Raw genomic sequence first — 20,708 nt, forward strand, 5'->3', positions numbered from 1 at the left:
TCCTACCGGTCGGACGTGCCCTAAACACCTCCCTAGGGAGGCGTTCGGGTGGCATCCTGACCAGATGCCCGAACCACCTCATCTGGCTCCTCTCGATGTGGAGGAGCAGCGGCTTTACTTTGAGCTCCCCCCGGATGGCAGAGCTTCTCACCCTATCTCAAAGGGAGAGCCCCGCCACCCGGCGGAGGAAACTCATTTCGGCCGCTTGTACCCGTGATCTTGTCCTTTCGGTCATAACCCAAAGCTCATGACCATAGGTGAGGATGGGAACGTAGATCGACCGGTAAATTGAGAGCTTTGCCTTCCGGCTCAGCTCCTTCTTCACCACAACGGATCGATACAGCGTCCGCATTACTGAAGACGCCGCACCGATCCGCCTGTCGATCTCACGATCCACTCTTCCCTCACTCGTGAACAAGACTCCGAGGTAATTGATCAGAAAAAAAGACAGAACCACCATTTACAGACTGCAAACATGAGTATCCAAACTATACACGCAAAATAAAAAATGAATTGAAATAAATAGGTTTGACCACCAGTGTTTACAGCAAGGGCTTGTCCGGGATTTGAACCCGGGACCTCTCGCACCCTAAGCGAGAATCATACCCCTAGACCAGGGGTCTGCAACCCGCGGCTCTGGAGCCGCATGCGGCTCTTTCATGCCTCCGCCGTGGCTCCCTTTGGCTTTGAAACCGAATTTCAACAAATAATGGTTACTTGATTTATTATATTTCATTTTGTTTAGTTTATTTTAATTTAACAGTTGTTATTTTGGAGAGTTCTGGGATCTTGTCATATGAAAATAAAACACATTTTGTCAGGCTTGGACGGAGGAACTGACTCAGATGCAGAGAGGTGATTCCATATAAAGCTTTTATTTTGAAATACTCTTTAAGCCTCCAGAGCCGAGTAAATTCAATTACTATATAATACAAAAATACTATCGACAAAAATGTTCCAAAAGGGAAAAACCGAAAATCACTCCAAAAAAAAGGAGGAATACAAAATAAGGACGAAATAATTAGCACCGTATCTGTTATCAAAAAATTTAACAAAAAAACGCTCCAAACAGGAGGAAGAAAATAACGACTATAAAACTTAACTACTCTAATCAAATGTAAACAAAAAATCACTCAACAAACTTTGAGGAAAAAATCTTTAAGGAAAAATAATAACTCACCACTGCGGTAGAAAAAGGTAGGATAACAAAAGTCGCTCTGAGGGAGGAAAAAAGTCAATTCAAAATTACAGCGTGGGATATTCTGGGAGCAAGGACGTAGACGTGAGACAAGGCAAGGCATAGACATGAACAGGGACATGGAACGCAAGACAGGCACGAAAGCTCGAGACAATCTGGCACAGAACAAGGGGAGGCTTGGGTTTATAAAGAACATGAGGGTAATGGGAAACAGGTGGAAACAATCAAGGGTCAGGAATGACGTCAGATTGGTGACACAAGAGGAAGGACCCGTGATCTGAAACAAGAGGAATTGCTTTTCAAAATAAAACGTAAATCACAAGACAGAAAACACCAGGACAAGACTTCCCTCACTGCGGTGTGACACATTTTAATATATTGTCGATGGAAATGTATGTCACAGTCCTTATGCGACATCTCTTGCTGCCATGCAATTGTATTGTTGTTAGCGGTCAACCCCTAGCAATGGACAGATCAAAAAAGAGAAACATTTTATTTATTTACATTTTTATTAATTTGCTGTTTTTATTGATGACTAGGTAGTTGTTTGAAATTTTTAGTCAAATGAATATGCCGCAGTCGTATGCCTTCAGAACATTGGAATGGGTTGATTTTTGTTTTTTTATTCATTAATAAGGGAAGGAACAGTGTATTTTTTTCTAATGTTCAAAATAATTTGATAATTTGCTTCGTTATACCCAGAAATACATCAAATAAGTGTTTATTTTCATAAGTCCTATAGCACAAGTGTAAGGAAACTATAAGTGGTGTTATCGTCATTTTAGGAATCTAACAGAGTTCGTGGCTCTCCGTGGGTTTTATTTGGGGGGAAATGGGCTCCAATGGCTCTTTGTATGCTGAAGGTTGCCGACCCCTGCCCTAGACCAACAAGCCACTGCTAATTCAGAAAAAAAATTATCAAAACAAGCGCAGACACATGTGAGAAAAAGTTTCCTTACATGGTCATAACAAAAACCTCTTTGTGTTGTAAACAAAGTATCTTGCTTGCAAGTACACAAAAAGGGTCCTGGTGAGAAGGTTAAAGGTAAGCAAACTGAGTCGTAGACTGCATTTTTGCCAAAACCACACAAAAAAAAGCATGACGAATGAAGTGTAATGGGTAACAAGGTTTTAACAGACAGGGCTCGTTCGGGATTTAAACTTGGGGCTTCTCACACCCAAAACGAGAATCATGCACCGAGACCAACGGGTCTGACCTGGTTTAACACCCGCACGGGCCCTCCTGTAGCAGTCATTGAGAATGGCCAGCAGAAAATGAATACAGCATTTTTGCCAGAAATACAAAAACCAAACATGGAGAATGAAGTATAATGGGTAACAAGGGTTGGCTTGTCTGGGACTTAAACCCAGGACATTTCATAAGCAGAGTGAGAAGCAAACATCTCGATCAATGACCCTTACTCACGCATCCACAAACAGGCTCTCCTGAATTTGGTTGAACAGATATGTCTACCCTATGAAATTTTGCATTGGCTCAGATAGTGTGTGACCCAGTTCAACTTCTGGGCAAGCCTCCCTGTTAAAGTTATTGAAAATGGCCAGTCGAGACCGTTATTTGTGAATAAGGTCCGGCCGATTAGGTAGCCCAGGTTATTGATCAGAAAAAAAGACAGAACCACCATTTACAGACTGCAAACATGAGTATCCAAACCATACATGCAAAATAAAAAATGAATTGAAATAAATAGATTTGACCACCAGTGTTTACAGCAAGGGCTTGTCCGGGATTTGAACCCGGGACCTCTCAAACCCAAAGCGAGAATCATGCCCCTAGACCAGGGGTCGGCAACCCACGGCTCCGGAGCCGCATGCGGCTCTTTGATCACTCTGATGCGGATCAGCTGCATACTTGCCGGCCCCCTAATTTTCCCGGAAGACTTCCGGATTTCAGTGCCTCTCGCAGAAATCTCCCGTAATTAATATTCTCCGATTTTCGCCCTTGCAATGATAAGAAAGGCGTGCCGTGACGGTACAGCATTTAGCTCCCTCTAAAATCTGCATTATCAGCGTGCTAGCCCAGCTTTTTATTCTATACTTTTTCTGCTAGCACACACAAGTGACAGCAAGGCATACTTGGTCAATAGCCACACAGGTTACACTGACGGTGGCCATATAAAACAGCTTTAACACTCTTACTAATAATGCGCCACACTTTGAACCAAAACCAAACAAGAATGACAAACACATTTCAAAAGAACATCTGCACCTTAACACAACATAAACACAACAGAACAAATACCCAGAATCCCATGCAGCCCTGACTCTTCCGGGCTCCATTATACACCCCTGCTACCACCAAACCCCCCCCCCCCTCTGTGCGTCGGTTGAGGTATAATGTAGCCCGGAAGAGTTAGGGCTGCATGGGATTCTGGGTATTTGTTTTGTTGTGTTTATGTTGTGTTACGGTGCAGATGTTCTCCCGAAATGTGTCTGTCATTCTTGTTTGGTGTGGGTTCACAGTGTGGCGCATTATTAGTAAGAGTGTTAAAGTTTTTTATACCGCCACCGTCAGTGTAACCTGTGTGGTTGTTGACCAAGTATGCCTTGCTGTCACTTTCATGTCCAAGCAGAAGCCCCATACAACGTGTGGCTGGGCCGGCACATTGGTTATAGTGAGCGCTAAATGCTTTACCATCACGGCACGTTTGGAAGAATAGTTGCCCTGAAAGTAGTAGTATGCCGGAAAAGTCTACAGACTACGGTTTGGCAAGAATGACGCTGTTAAGCGTCACTCATATAAAACCCGCGGGTCGCACTACCATTAAATTTTCATGTTAAGGTGTGGGCCGCGTGTCTGAGACCCTTGGTTAATACATAGCACAAAGCAAATAAAAAACTTCGTAAACAGTGTTATTTCATGTTGGAATTGGGGGTTAAATCACCAAAATGATTCCCGGGCGCGGCCACCGCTGCTGCCCACTGCTCCCCTCACCTCCCAGGGGGTGATCAAGGGTGATGGGTCAAATGCAGAGAATAATCTCGCCACACCTAGTGTGTGTGTGACAATCATTGGTACCGGTACTTTAACTTTAACTTTAACTTTTAAATTTCAAAAGGTTTTTGTGGCTCCCATTGTTTACTTTAATTTGTGAAACTGGTCAAAATGGCTCTTTGACTGGTAAAGGTTGCCGACCCCTGCCCTAGACCAACAAGCACTGCTGGACCATGTTAGACTCAACTTTCTCCAGGATTTGGTTGAGCAGGTAGATCTGCCCTATGAAATTTTACTTTGGCTCAGAAAAGGTCTGACCCAGTTTAACTCCCGGGTGAGCCCTCCTGTAACAAACATTTAGAATGGCCAGCAGAAAAAAACATTTACAGCATTTTTGCTCCAAAAATCTAAAACCAAGCGTGATAAATGAAGTACAATGGGTGACAAGGCTTGGTTTGTTTGGGATTTGAACCTGAGTTCTATCACAAACAGAGCAAGAAACTTGGAACAACAAACTTTACTTTAACATGCGTGAACCAGCTCTCCCAGATTTGGTCAAACAGGTAGGACTACCCTTTGAAATTTGACATTGGCTCAACCCCGTTCAATTTCTGGGCGAGCCCCGAAGGGTTGCAGTCTTTGAGAATGGCCAGCAGAGACCCTTAGTTGTGAACAAGGTCTGACCAGGTAATTGGTGAGAAAAACATAATTATGCAAAATACATAGACTTGACCAACTGTGTATATGTCAAGGGCTCATCCGGGATTTGAACCCGGGACCTCTCGCACCCTAAGCGAGAATCATACCCCTAGACCAGGGGTCTGCAACCCGCGGCTCCGGAGCCGCATGCGGCTCTTTGATCACTCTGATGCGGCTCAGCTGCATACTTGCCGAGACTTCCGGATTTCAGTGCCTCTCGCAGAAAATTACCGGGATTAATATTCTCCGATTTTCACCCTTACAATAATATTAAAGGCGTGCCATAATGGTACAGCATTTAGCGCCCTCTACAATCTATATTAACTGCGTGCCAGCCCAGTCTCTTGTTTTATGCATCTTCTGCTTGCACACGTAAGTGACCTTGCTCAACAGCCACACAGGTTACACTGACGGTGGCCATATAAAACAACTATAACACTCTTACTAATAATGCGCCACACTTTGAACCAAAACCAAACAAGAATGACAAACACAATTCGGGAGAACATCTGCACCTTAACACAACATAAACACAACAGAACAAATACCCAGAATCCCATGCAGCCCTAACTCTTCCGGGCTACATTATACACCCCTGCTACCACCAAACCCCGCACCCACCCTAACCCTGCTCCCTCACACATCAACCCCCCCCCCCCCCCCCCATACAACGTGTGGCTGGGCCGGCACATTGGTTATAGTGAGCGCTAAATTAAATGCTTTACCATCACGGCACGTTTGGAAGAATAGTTGCCCTGAAAGTAGTAGTATGCCGGAAAAGTCTACAGACTACGGTTTGGCAAGTATGACGCTGTCAAGCGTCACTCATATAAAACCCGCGGGCCGCACTACCATTAAATTTTCATGTTAAGGTGCGGTAATTGGTGAGAAAAACATAATTATGCAAAATACATAGACTTGACCAACTGTGTATATGTCAAGGGCTCATCCGGGATTTAAACCCGGGACCTCTCGCACCCTAAGCGAGAATCATACCCCTAGACCAACGAGCCACTGCTAATTGGTACCATTTTTTGTAAAAACAAGTGCAGACACATGTGAGAAAAATGTCCTTACATGGTGTTGTAAATAAAACATCTTACTTGCAAGTACACAACAAGGGTCCTGGTGAGAAGGTTAAAGGTATGCAAACTGAATCATAGGCTGCATTTTTGCCAAAACAACAAAAAACAAAGCATAACAAATGAATTATAATGGGTAGTAACAAGGTTTTAACAGACCAGGCTCGTTCGGGGTTTGATTTTGGGACTTCTCACACCCAAAGTGAGAACCATAAGAGCCATTCTTTAACATGCAAGATCCAACTATCTCCCATATTTGGTTGAGCAGGTAGAGCTGCCCTATGAAGTTTTACATTGCCTCAGATATATTCTGACCTGGTTTAACTCCCGGGCGAGCCCTCCTGTAGCAGTCATTGAGAATGGCCAGAAAAAAAACATTTACAGCATTTTTGCCAAAAAAAACTAAATCCAAGCATAAATTGTAATAGGTAACAAAGGTTGGCTTGTCTGGGATTTGAACCCTGGACCTTTCACTACCAAAGCAAGAAGCAGACACCTGGACCAACAAACCTTAGTTCTACGTGCATTAACTAGCTCTGCCAGATTTGATTGAACAGGTTTTGGACCCAGTTCAGTTTCTGGGCCAGCAGAGACCCTTGGTTGTGAATAGGGTTCGATCAGATAATAGGTGAGTACATTGAACAGAACCACCATTTATAGACTTCCCAAACCATACACACAAACTCAGAATGAACTGAAATACTGTCATGATCTGTGGTCTGGGTCATGTTTTTTGTTATTTTCTGTTAGTTTAAGACTCCAGGAGTTCCTGTTTTTGTGCATCCTTGTTTGTTTTAGTTTCCATGGCGACTGATTAGTTTCACCTGCCTCATGTGTTCGGGACACGCACCTGCTCTAATCAGAGACCATTATTTAAGCCTGTCTTTGCCAGTTAGTCGTGCTGGCGTCATTGCGATTGTTTGCTTCATCCCTTGCCAAGTAAGTGTTGTTTGTTCATGCCACAGTTAGTGAGTTTTTGCCCTGTCCATAGTTTATGCTAAGTGTTAGCTTTTGTTTCCTTCGCCTTGTGCGCCTTTTTGTTTGTTCCTATTTGAGAGTCAAGATTAAATCATGTTCCTACCTTCAAGTTCTGTCTGGAATAGTCCGTTTGCTTCCTGGGAGAACAAACCTCGCAGTAAGCTGCGAAACCCCCCCCGTTATGACAAATACATAGATTTGACTACCAGTGTTTCATGGACGGGCTCATCCGGGATTTGAACACAGAATTTCTCACATCCTAAGCGAGAATCATACATAGACCAACTAGTCCTGCTTTGGCAATCCTTACCTGGATTTGTTTGAACAAAAGGATCTACCCTATGAAATGATCAGTTGGCTAAAATACAGCCTGACCTGGTTCAATTCCTTGGCGAGCCGTCCTGTAACCGTCATCGAGAACGGCCAGCAGAAACCCTTAAAGGGGAACATTATCACCAGACCTACGTAAGCGTCAATATATACCTTGATGTTGCAGGAAAAAAAACATATATTTTTTTAGCCGATTTCCGAACTCTAAATGGGTGAATTTTGGCGAATTAAACGCCTTTCTATTATTCGCTATCGGGAAACAATCTGCCATTTTCTCACTTTCGTCGGTGTGTTGTCGGAGGGTGTAACAACACGAACAGGGACGGATTCAAGTTGCACCAGTGGCCCAAAGATGCGAAAGTGGCAAGAAATTGTACGAAATTTCTTCAAAATACGAGGGTGCGGGGAAAGCCGACGAAATGGTCAGTCGTTTGTTCCGCACACTTTACCGACGAAAGCTATGCTACGACAGAGATGGCAACCGTCCCTTATGCCACCGAAAATAATCAAGAGGAGAATATCGACCCTAGCTTCCCTGGCCTGCTGACATCAACTCCAAAACTGGACAGATCAGCTTTCAGGAAAAGAGAGCAAATGAGGGTATGTCTACAGAATATATTAATTGATGAAAACTTTATTCATTACTCGCGGTTTTACGTAAATTATTATACATAAACTGTGTTTACCAATAATTTAGCTTAAAAACATTTATTTTTTTCAATCATTCGAGTACAGTCTTGTGTAATGCAGTATTTTGTGTCTATTTAGGTATGGTTAACCTGAGTGCTAAAATCGTGGAAAAATATATGTTCTTAGCGCGCCTGAAATGGGCTGTCTGCACTCTCAAAGTGCATGTTGTTGCCAAATGTATTTCATATGCTGTAAACCTAGTTCATAGTTGTTAGTTTCCTTTAATGCCAAACAAACACATACCAATCGTTGGTTAGAAGGCGATCGCCGAATTCGTCCTCGCTTTCTCCCGTGTCGCTGGCTGTCGTGTCGTTTTCGTCGGTTTCGCTTGCATACGGTTCAAACCGATATGGCTCAATAGCTTCAGTTTCTTCTTCAATTTCGTTTTCGCTACCTGCCTCCACACTACAACCATCCATTTCAATACATGCGTAATCTGTTGAATCGCTTAAGCCGCTGAAATCCGAGTCTGAATCCGAGCTAATGTCGCTATAGCTTGCTGTTCTACTCGCCATGTTTGTTTGTATTGGCATCACTGTGTGACGTCACAGGAAAATGGACGGGTGTATATAACGATGGTTAAAATCAGGCACTTTCAAGCTTTTTTTAGGGATATTGCGTGATGGGTAAAATTTTGAAAAAAACTTCGAAAAATAAAATAAGCCACTGGGAACTGATTTTTAATGGTTTTAACCCTTCTGAAATTGTGATAATGTTCCCCTTTAAAGGCCTACTGAAATGCGATTTTCTTATTTAAACGGGGATAGCAGGTCCATTCTATGTGTCATACTTGATCATTTCGCGATATTGCCATATTTTTGCTGAAAGGATTTAGTAGAGAACATCGACGATAAAGTTCGCAACTTTTGGTCGCTGATAAAAAAAGCCTTGCCTGTACCGGAAGTAGCAGACGAGTAGTGTGACGTCACAGGTTGTGGAGCTCCTCACATCTGCACATTGTTTACAATCATGGCCACCAGCAGCGAGAGCGATTCGGACAGAGAAAGCGACGATTTCCCCATTAATTTGAGCGAGGATGAAAGATTCGTGGATGAGGAAAGTGAGAGTGAAGGACTAGAGGGCAGTGGGAGCGATTCAGATCGGGAAGATGCTGTGAGAGGCGGGTGGGACCTGATATTCAGCTGGGAATGACTAAAACAGTAAATAAACACAAGACATATATATACTCTATTAGCCACAACACAACCAGGCTTATATTTAATATGCCACAAATTAATCCCGCATAACAAACACCTCCCCACTCCCGTCCATATAACTCAAACACCTGCACAACACACTCAATCCCACAGCCCAAAGTACCGTTCACCTCCCCAAAGTTCATACAGCACATATATTTCCTCATAGTTACGTATGTGACATGCACATAGAGGCACGCACGTATGGGCAAGCAATCAAATGTTTGGAAGCCGCAGCTGCATGCGTACTCACGGTACCGTGTCTGCGCATCCAACTCAAAGTCCTCCTGGTAAGAGTCTCTGTTGTCCCAGTTCTCCACAGGCTAATGGTAAAGCTTAACTGTCATCTTCCGGGAATGTAAACAATGAAACACCGGCTGTGTTTGTGTTGCTGCAGTCGGCCGCAATACACCGCTTCCCACCTACAGCTTTCTTCTTTGCTGTCTCCATTGTTCATTGAACAAATTGCAAAAGATTCACCAACACAGATGTCCAGAATACTGTGGAATTTTGCGATGAAAACAGACGACTTAATAGCTGGCCACCATGCTGTCCCAAAATGTCCTCAACAATCCGTGACGTCACGTGCTGACGTCATCATACCGAGACGTTTTCAGCAGGATATTTTGCGCGAAATTTAAAATTGCACTTTAGTAAGCTAACCCGGCCGTATTGGCATGTGTTGCAATGTTAAGATTTCATCATTGATATATAAACTATCAGACTGCGTGGTCGGTAGTAGTGGGTTTCAGTAGGCCTTTAAAGGGGAACATTATCACAATTTCAGAATTGTTAAAACCATTAAAAATCAGTTCCCAGTAGCTTATTATATTTTTTGAAGTTTTTTTCAAAATTTTACCCATCACGCAATATCCCTAAAAAAAGCTTGAAAGTGCCTGATTTTAACCATCGTTATATACACCCGTCCATTTTCCTGTGACGTCACATAGTGAAGCCAACACAAACAAACATGGTGGAAAGAACAGCAAGCTATAGCGACATTAGCTCGGATTCAGACTCGGATTTCAGCGGCTTAAGCGATTCAACAGATTACGAATGTATTGAAACGGATGGTTGTAGTGTGGAGGCAGGTAGCGAAAACGAAATTGAAGAAGAAACTGAAACTATTGAGCCATATCGGTTTGAACCGTATGCAAGCGAAACCGACGAAAACGACACGACAGCCAGCGACACGGGAGAAAGCGAGGACGAATTCAGCGATCGCCTTTTAACCAACGATTGGTATGTGTTTGTTTGGCATTAAAGGAAACTAACAACTATGAAGTAGGTTTACAGCATATGAAATACATTTGGCAACAACATGCACTTTGAGAGTGCAGACAGCCCGATTTTCATCAATTAATATATTCTGTAGACATACCCTCATGTCAGCAGGCCAGGGAAGCTAGGGTCGATATTCTTCTCTTGATCATATTCGGGACGGTGTGAGCCAAGACATCCAGGGGGGTTTAGCTCGCTCGTCTGCGGGAACAAACTGCCGCCATTGCTTGCCGTGCTCCCGAGGTCCTTTGTCCCTGAATTGCTCACACACTCCGGCAGATTCAATGGGGGTCTGGCGGCAGATTTCTTTGACTTTTATCGTTGGAAATGCATCTGCTTTGAGTGTCGCAGGATATCCACACATTCTTGCCATCTCTGTCGTAGCATAGCTTTCGTCGGTAAAGTGTGCGGAACAAACGTCCAATTTCTTGCCACTTTTGCATCTTTGGGCCACTGATGCAACTTGAATCCGTCCCTGTTCGTGTTGTTACACCCTCCGACAACACACCGACGAGGCATGATGTCTCCAAGGTACGGAAAACAGTCGAAAAAACGGAAAATAACAGAGCTGATTTGACTCGCTCCGAGAGCGAATATTAGAAAGGCGTTTAATTCGCCAAAATTCACCCATTTAGAGTTCGGAAATCGGTTTAAAAAAAAAAAAGGTCTTTTTTCTGCAACATCAAGGTATATATTGACGCTTACATAGGTCTGGTGATAATGTTCCCCTTTAACTTGTTGTAGAGATGCGCGGATAGGCAATTATTTCATCCGCAACCGTATCAGAAAGTCGTCAACCATCCGCCATCCACCCGATGTAACATTTGATCAGAACCGCACCCGCCCGCCATCCGCCCGCACCCGCCCGTTGTTATATATCTAATATAGACGATGCAAGGCATTAGTGAGGTTATAAAGCTTTTGCCTGTTAAAGAAAGGAGACTGATCCAATGCAGCACAGACATTCGCGTGCCACGCTGTCACGACCCAGACGCACACCAGTGCGCAATCATATGGGAGCCGCGCTGAGCGCACCTCCAAGCGCATCTCGCTGCCGACGACGGCCGGGTATGGGCCCAACGCTCCAGCGCCATCCATTTTCAGGGCTAGTTGATTCGGCAGGTGGGTTGTTACACACTCCTTAGCGGGTTCCGACGTCCATGGCCACCGTCCTAGCTGCTGTCTATATCAACCAGGGTGAGCCCCACCCCTTTCGTGAGCGCACTGCGCGCGGAGTGACCCCTGTTACGCGCCCCCGGCAACAGGGGTGGCGGGCAGGTAAGCTGCGCGGGCGGAGCGCGCGGAGTGACCCCTGTTACGAGCCCCCGGCCACGGGGGTGGCGGGCAGGTAAGCTGCTTACCTGCTGCGCGTGACGCCGGCCGCGGCGGGGTGTCGGTGCGGTGGGCGCGGTGGTGACCCTGGACGTGCGTCGGGCCCTTCTCGCGGATCGCCTCAGCTACGGCTCCCGGTGGGGCCCTCTCGGGGGAAGGGGCCTCGGTCCCGGACCCCGGCGAGGCGTCGGGGGCTTTCTCCGCTCCGTAAAAGTGTCCATCTCTTTTTTTTTTTCTCTTCTGTTGTGGCATATGCAGCAGGTGCCTGCTCGTTTTTCGTATGTGGGTAACAACATTTAACTATGTATATATATTTCCGAATTGGTTCAACTGCCACCCATCCATCCATCCATCCATCTTCTTCCGCTTATCCGAGGTCGGGTCGCGAGGGCAGCAGCTTAAGCAGGGAAGCCCAGACTTCCCTCTCCCCAGCCACTTCGTCCAGCTCTTCCTGTGGGACCCCGAGGCGTTCCCAGGCCAGCCGGGAGACATAGTCTTCCCAACGTGTCCTGGGTCTTCCCCGCGGCCTCCTACCGGTGGGACGTGCCCTAAACACCTCCCTAGGGAGGCGTTCGGGTGGCATCCTGACCAGATGCCCGAACCACCTCATCTGGCTCCTCTCGATGTGGAGGAGCAGCGGCTTTACTTTGAGCTCCTCCCTGATGACAGAGCTTCTCACCCTATCTCTAAGGGAGAGCCCCGCCACCCGGCGGAGGAAACTCATTTCGGCCGCTTGTACCCGTGATCTTGTCCTTTCGGTCATAACCCAAAGCTCATGACCATAGGTGAGGATGGGAACGTAGATCGACCGGTAAATTGAGAGCTTTGCCTTCCGGCTCAGCTCCTTCTTCACCACAACGGATCGATACAGCGTCCGCATTACTGAAGACGCCGCACCGATCCGCCTGTCGATCTCACGATCCACTCTTCCCCCACTCGTGAACAAGACTCCGAGGTACTTGAACTCCTCCACTTGGGGCAAGATCTCCTCCCCAACCCGGAGATGGCACTCCACCCTTTTCCGGGCGAGAACCATGGACTCGGACTTGGAGGTGCTGATTCTCATCCCAGTCGCTTCACACTCAGCTGCGAACCGATCCAGGGAGAGCTGAAGATCCTGGCCAGATGAAGCCATCAGGACCACATCATCTGCAAAAAGCAGAGACCTAATCCTGCAGCCACCAAACCAGATCCCCTCAACGCCTTGACTGCACCTAGAAATTCTGTCCATAAAAGTTATGAACAGAATCGGTGACAAAGGGCAGCCTTGGCGGAGTCCAACCCTCACTGGAAACGTGTCCGACTTACTACCGGCAATGCGGACCAAGCTCTGGCACTGATCATACAGGGAGCGGACTGCCACAATCAGACAGTCCGATACCCCGTACTCTCTGAGCACTCCCCACAGGACTTCCCGAGGGACACGGTCGAATGCCTTCTCCAAGTCCACAAAACACATGTAGACTGGTTGGGCAAACTCCCATGCACCCTCAAGGACCCTGCCGAGAGTATAGAGCTGGTCCACAGTTTCACGACCAGGACGAAAACCACACTGTTCCTCCTGAATCCGAGGTTCGACTATCCGGCGTAGCCTCCTCTCCAGTACACCTGAATAGACCTTACCGGGAAGGCTGAGGAGTGTGATCCCACGATAGTTAGAACACACCCTCCGGTTCCCCTTCTTAAAGAGAGGAACCACCACCCCGGTCTGCCAATCCAGAGGTACCGCCCCCGATGTCCACGCGATGCTGCAGAGTCTTGTCAACCAAGACAGCCCCACAGCATCCAGAGCCTTAAGGAACTCCGGGCGGATCTCATCTACCCCCGGGGCCTTGCCACCAAGGAGCTTTTTAACTACCTCAGCAACCTCAGCCCCAGAAATAGGAGAGCCCACCACAGACTCCCCAGGCACTGCTTCCTCATAGGAAGACGTGTTGGTGGGATTGAGGAGGTCTTCGAAGTATTCCCTCCACCGATCCACAACATCCGCAGTCGAGGTCAGCAGAACACCATCCTCACCATACACGGTGTTGATAGTGCACTGCTTCCCCTTCCTGAGGCGGCGGATGGTGGACCAGAATTGCTTCGAAGCCGTCCGGAAGTCGTTTTCCATGGCCTCACCGAACTCCTCCCATGTCCGAGTTTTTGCCTCCGCGACCGCTGAAGCCGCACACCGCTTGGCCTGTCGGTACTTGTCCGCTGCCTCAGGAGTCCTGTGAGCCAAAAGAACCCGATAGGACTCCTTCTTCAGCTTGACGGCATCCCTCACCGCCGGTGTCCACCAACGGGTTCTAGGATTACCGCCACGACAAGCACCAACTACCTTGCGGCCACAGCTCCAATCAGCCGCCTCGACAATAGAGGCGCGGAACATGGTCCATTCGGACTCAATGTCCAGCACCTCCCTCGTGACATATTCAAAGTTCTTCCGGAGGTGGGAATTGAAACTCTCTCTGACAGGAGACTCTGCCAGACGTTCCCAGCAAACCCTCACAATGCGTTTGGGCCTGCCAGGTCTGTCCGGCATCCTCCCCCACCATCGCAGCCAACTCACCACCAGGTGGTGATCGGTAGAAAGCTCCGCCCCTCTCTTCACCCGAGTGTCCAAAACATGAGGCCGCAAATCCGATGACACAACTACAAAGTCGATCATGGAACTGCGGCCTAGGGTGTCCTGGTGCCAAGTGCACATATGGACACCCTTATGTTTGAACATGGTGTTTGTTATTGACAATCTGTGACGAGCACAAAAGTCCAATAACAAAACACCACTCGGATTCAGATCCGGGCGGCCATTCTTCCCAATCACGCCTCTCCAGGTTTCACTGTCGCTGCCAACATGAGCATTGAAGTCTCCCAGTAGAACGAGGGAATCACCCGGGGGCGCACTCTCAAGTACTCCCTCGAGTGAATCCAAAAAGGGTGGGTACTCTGAGCTGCGGTTTGGCGCATAAGCGCAAACCACAGTCAGGACCCGTTCCCCCACCCGAAGGCGGAGGGAAGCTACCCTCTCGTCCACCGGGTTGAACTCCAATGTGCAGGCTCTGAGCCGGGGGGAAACAAGAATTGCCACCCCAGCCCGTCGCCTCTCACTGCCGGGAACGCCAGAGTGGAAGAGAGTCCAGCCCCTCTCGAGAGAACTGGTTCCAGAGCCCTTGCTGTGCGTCGAAGTGAGTCCGACTATATCTAGCCGGAACTTCTCCACCTCACGCACTAGCTCAGGCTCCTTCCCCCCCAGCGAGGTGACGTTCCACGTCCCAAGAGCTAGCTTCTGTAGCCGAGGATCGGACCGCCAAGTGCCTGTTAAAGAAAGGAGACTGATCCAATGCAGCACAGACATTCGCGTGCCACGCTGTCACGACCCAGACACACACCAGTGCGCAATCACTAAAATCTAATTTTTTTTTATTTCAACCGCCCGACCCGACCCGACCCGACCCACGGATAAAATCTAATTTTTTTAAATTTCATCCGCCCGATCCGCGGATAATCCGCGGACTCCGCGGTTGTGCCCGCAAACCGCGCATCTCTAACTTGTTGATATGGTCAGACCAGGTCGATTATGAGGACGTTTGCAGAGCGACTGTTTAAAGGGGTTAAAAGCCCAATCAAGTAAGCTCTGACACAAGTGGAAAAGGTTTCACTCCATCTGAATGACCAAACATCTTTATGTTGTAAACACAGTGTTTTACACCCAAGTTTCTTCAAGTTCTTCCCACTCTAAGCCGTCCAACACCAGACCACTTCATGTTGAACTTCCCACGTTGTAATCACTGCTGTTATGATGCCATTTGTGTCCCAGTGAGAAGTGCGGCGTGGAGCAGCGTTTGGTGGGAGCGCAGCAGGAAGCGGACTCGCTGCGCGGCGAGCTGGAGGCCCTGCGCAGCATGTCCTCGGACCTCCTCCGGCAGCGTGACCTCCTTCGGCAGCAGAGAGAAGACGCCGAGCTGCAGCTGACACGGCAGCGCACGGAGGCCCAGCGAGGGTGCGTGAGGGCGCGCGGCGACGATTTGTTTTAAGCTTGAGATCAGTAACACATGTTGAAAAGTCATTGACATTGCATTACTGCACTCATGCAACAGGGATACGTTTTCCCTTGATGTTGCTTAAAAATGTGATTAGCTGAGAATTGGAGTGGGACATGCGATCCGGCGAGGAGCTAAGTCCCTCTGCAGCGCGGCCTTTGGCACAAGAATCGCTCCGTCTTTCAGAGGCCAGATGGATTGTTGTTTAGGGGCTTTGTTTGTACAATGTGATGATGAAACGGCATGAGAGAATGTGATGTGTTCCAGCGAGAGGAGCCTGGAGGAGCTGGAAGGGAAGCACTCTGATCTACGGAGGGAGCTGGTGACAGTGAAGGAGGCGCTGAGTGGGGTCACCCTGGAAAAGGAGGTGCTGCTGGAGGACAAGGCCAGCCTCGCTTTGGCTCTCAGCAAGGTAGACTGTCACCGTGGGTACCGTGCGTCCACTCCCTAGTGCGACAATGGCGTCTCGTTGATTTGCACGCGACAGATGGAGTGTCACAGCGCCGCGCAGGAGTCGGGCGTCACCAAACTGCAGAATCAGGAAGCGGATCTGAAAGATTCTCTGGCCAAGATGTCCGCCCTGAGCGAAGGCTTGGCCAAAGACAAGGTGGAGCTGAGCCGTCTTCTGCTGCAGGTTGGTGGCCGTAGTCAACACACAGACCGGGGTGCGTTTGGTTTGATTGGAGGAATGTGAATGCAGTGTAGGACCGAACCAGCATGTTGAAAAAGCCATTTTGGACCAAAAATACAAAAAACTAATCTGTCTGGAGACGCAAAAACATAAAAAAGCCTCATATAAGTCCATACTTGCCAACCTTGAGACCTCCGATTTCGGGAGGGGGGTGGGGTGGGCGGGGGCGTGGTTAGGGGCGTGGTTAAGAGGGGAGGAGTATATTTACAGCTAGAATTCACCAAGTCAAGTATTTCATAGATATATATATAAATATATATATATATATATATATATATATATATATATATATATATATATATATCTATCTAAGAAATACTTGACTTTGATGTGTGGCACGCACTTTTGTGCGTGCCACACATCAATGCATCATCAGAGAGGGTGTTCAGCATGGTTAGAAAAATAGTGACAGAGAATAGAACAAGGATGGACAATTCAACCCTTAACTCAACAATGAGTAGATGAGTGTTATGTGCGTGTATATGTGGAAATAAATGAACACTGAAATTCAAATATTTCTTTTATTTATATATACATTATTTTATATATATATATATATATATATATATATATATATATATATATATATATATATATATATAAAATAAATATATATATATAGCTAGAATTCACTGAAAGTCAAGTATTTCTTAGATATATATATATATATATATATATAAAATAAATATATATATATAGCTAGAATTCACTGAAAGTCAAGTATTTCTTAGATATATATATATATATATATATATATATATATATATATATATATATATATATATATATATATATATATATATATATATATATATATATATATATATATATATGTTTACTGCCTAACAATAAACCCACATAAGAAACCAAGAACTCGCCCTCGATCATTCTTAGATATATATATATATATATATATATATATATATATATATATATATATATATGAAATACTTGACTTTCAGTGAATTCTAGCTATATATATATATTTATTATATATATATATATATATATATATATATTTATATATATATATATATATATATATATATATATATATAAAATAATGTATATATAAATAAAAGAAATACTTGAATTTCAGTGTTCATTTATTTCCACATATACACGCACATAACACTCATCTACTCATTGTTGAGTTAAGGGTTGAATTGTCCATCCTTGTTCTATTCTCTGTCACTATTTTTCTAACCATGCTGAACACCCTCTCTGATGATGCATTGATGTGTGGCACGCACAAAAGTGCTTTCATCAAATGCATTAGAGTCTGCAGGAATCTTCCATCTCTCCCTAGCATGGCCCAAAACCGGTCAATCTTTGCTTCCTGAGGAAGATCTTCAATGCCAAGCACTTGGTAGTCCACTACTTCTTCCCGGAGGCTATCCAGGTCCAATCGCAGCTGCGGCTTGGAACTTTTCAAGCTGTTATGAGAGTAGCGTATGTGTGTGTGTGGCCCTTTTAATAGGTGAGCATGTGAGGTGAGTGACGTCAGTGAGTGTGTGGGCGAGAGAAGAGAGGGAGCGGTAGCGTCAGTGCGGGCGGGACTAGTTTGTTTTATGTTGGATTGACTGTGTGCAAGCAATCAATAAAGCAAGATTTGCAACTAATCACCGGACTCAGGCAGGAAAGGTGCAACAAAGCGTATTTCTTCATCTTACTCGTCGTCGGCGTCGCCATGGCTGTATCTTCCTCGTTCTTCTGCTTCGTCTCCTTGTTGTGTGCGCAGTTGTGCACTGCACTCTCTAAAAGCTGTATATGTTATTGATGTTATAGATGGCAGTATTGTCCTGTTTAAGAGTGTCACAACATTGCTGTTTACGGCAGACGAACTGCTTTACGGTAGACAAAAAACGTGACTGCTGTTGTTGTGTGTTGTTACCGCGCTGGGAGGACGTTAATGAAACTGCCTAACAATAAACCCACTTAAGAAACCAAGAACTCGCCCTCCATCATTCTACAGTTATAATGTGATTGGGCAGGCACGCTGTTTATATCGTGGGAAAGCGGACTCAGGTCCGCATGGAGCTGGAGGGGGCGTGGCCTCCAGCTCCGCCTGAATTTCGGGAGATTTTTGGGAGAAAATTTGTCCCGGGAGGTTTTCGGGAGAGGCGCTGAATTTCGGGAGTCTCCCGGAAAATCCGGAAGGGTTGGCAAGTATGTATAAGTCTTATAATGAAGGCAACACATAAGGTAAGTGTCTCAGAGGGTGAGATAACTCCTGGAAATGATGGCTTAGAATGGCCAAAGGTATATGTGTGTGTGTGTCCAAGTTAAACGAAACGTCTTCTTCTCATGGATTCATTACAATCTTTGCAAGCTGGGCAACGTTTGCTGTGGTCTGGAACAACAAGGCGCACAAACAACTATCAGAAATGCAGCCAATATTACATACAGTTAATGTGTCATGAGACATGCAAATATAAATTAAACACACAGAGGACATAAGCATACTTGCCAACCCTCCTGATTTTACCGGGAGACTCCCAAATTTCAGTGCCACTCCCGAAAATCTCCCGCGCCAACCATTCTCCCGAATTTCTCCCGATTTCCACTCAGCCAACAATATTGGGGGCGTGCCTTAAAGGCACTGCCTTTAACGTCCTCTACAGCCTGTCGTCACGTCCACTTTTCCTCCATACAAACAGCGTGCCGTCACATAATATATGCAGCTTCTACACACACATAAGTGAATGCAAGGCATACCTGATCAATAGCCATGCAGGTCACACTGAGGGTGGCTGTACAAACAACTTTAACACTGTTACAAATATGCGCCACACTGTGAACCCACACCAAACAAGAATGACAAACACATTTCGGGAGAACATCCGCACCGTAACACAACAGAACAAATACCCAGAACCCCTTGCAGCACTAATTCTTCCGGGATGCTACAATATACACACCCCCGCCCCCCTCAAATATACTTACAAAAAGATGCAATATGTACATACAGCTAGCCTAAAGAGCATGTTGGCATCGATTAGCTTGCAGTCATGCAGTGACCAAATATGCCTGATTAGCAACAAAGCTCACCTTTGTGCATTCACACACAGTATAAAACCTTTGGTGGACAAAATGAGACAAAGAAGGAGTGGCATAAGACACCCTACATGGGGAAATACTAGCTGCTTTAAACGTGACTATGGATTAAAAAAGAACACTTAAAAGGATCACATTCTCACATTACCCACCTAAAAGTCCGGGCTATCGCGTCGATAGCCAGCACTGCTCTTAAGGTTGTCAGGGAGTGAGGTTTCTAACGTACACATGGCCCATGGCTGACCCCCTCTGACAAAATATTTGAGAAACTGGCCAATGGTCTTCTTGTTATCCCTTTTATTTCAAAATTGTAACTTTGAACAAGTTTTGCAAACAGCCCCTTTATGTAAGTCCAGATGCGTAAATACGGTATTTCAACATACCGGGATCGTTCCAGCAAAAGGATTGTGTTTAAATATTCAAGGAACTTGATCATTAAAGCTTTCTCTTTGCAGCAAATCTCCTTTCGACTTGACAAACGTAGTCTCGTTCTGTTATTTTGTTACCCCGCCGAACAAAACGGTTACTGTTCCGGTCTGAACCCAAGTGTGTGCCTTCCAGGCTGAGGCTGAGAAGGCTGGGCTCAGTGACGGACGGCGGCAGGCAGAAGCGGACCGGGCATCATCCCGGGATGAGGCGTCCCGGCTGCAACGGGAGAAGATGAACCTGCTTTCGGAGAAGAAAACCCTGGAGAGATCGCACCGTCACCTGCAGGCCCTGCGCCACAAGCTGGAGGAGGACCTGGACCTCCTGCAGAAGGAGAAGGCCCGAATCCTGGAGCAGCACTCTCAGGTCAGAGACCCCACTCCTTCAACCTGAACCCCAAAGAGCTACTGCACTGCAAAAACTGAAATCTAAGTAAGATGAAATATGTCAATTTTCTGTCTGATAAGATCATTCTTCTCACTAAGCAGATTTTATGTTAGTGTTTTACTTGTTTTAAGGGTTTTGGTCCTAAATGATCTGAGTAAGATATTCATACTTGCCAACCCTCACGGATTTTTCTACCGAAAATCTCCCGAAATTCAGGCGGAGCTGGAAGCCACGCCCCCTCCAGCTCCATGCGGACCTGAGTGACGTCAGGTGTGCAACACCACGTAAATCGTTGGCCAACCAAAAAGTAACCCCAGTACGCTATAGCCAACATTCACCAGGAGATGGCAACAGACAAACATAGATAACTCTATTACATTATT

At 46.1% G+C, this 20,708-nt stretch overlaps 1 protein-coding gene and 1 non-coding gene across 2 annotated transcripts in view; one reads left to right on the forward strand and one right to left on the reverse strand.

Annotated features, from left to right (window-relative positions):
- Positions 1-20,708, forward strand: part of crocc2 (ciliary rootlet coiled-coil, rootletin family member 2) — a 185,459-nt gene that overhangs the window by 58,628 nt on the left and 106,123 nt on the right. The window contains exons 14-17 of the mRNA XM_072915124.1: positions 15,542-15,724; positions 16,032-16,176; positions 16,252-16,398; positions 20,074-20,304. Coding sequence (XP_072771225.1) covers positions 15,542-15,724; positions 16,032-16,176; positions 16,252-16,398; positions 20,074-20,304 — 706 coding nt within the window. The remainder of the gene's footprint in view (positions 1-15,541; positions 15,725-16,031; positions 16,177-16,251; positions 16,399-20,073; positions 20,305-20,708) is intronic.
- On the reverse strand, positions 5,792-5,863 carry trnap-agg (transfer RNA proline (anticodon AGG)). The gene has a single exon. It is a non-coding gene; the product is annotated as a tRNA-Pro (tRNA).

Source organism: Nerophis lumbriciformis, linkage group LG18 (genome assembly GCF_033978685.3).
Source record: "Nerophis lumbriciformis linkage group LG18, RoL_Nlum_v2.1, whole genome shotgun sequence".
NCBI lineage: Eukaryota > Metazoa > Chordata > Actinopteri > Syngnathiformes > Syngnathidae > Nerophis > Nerophis lumbriciformis.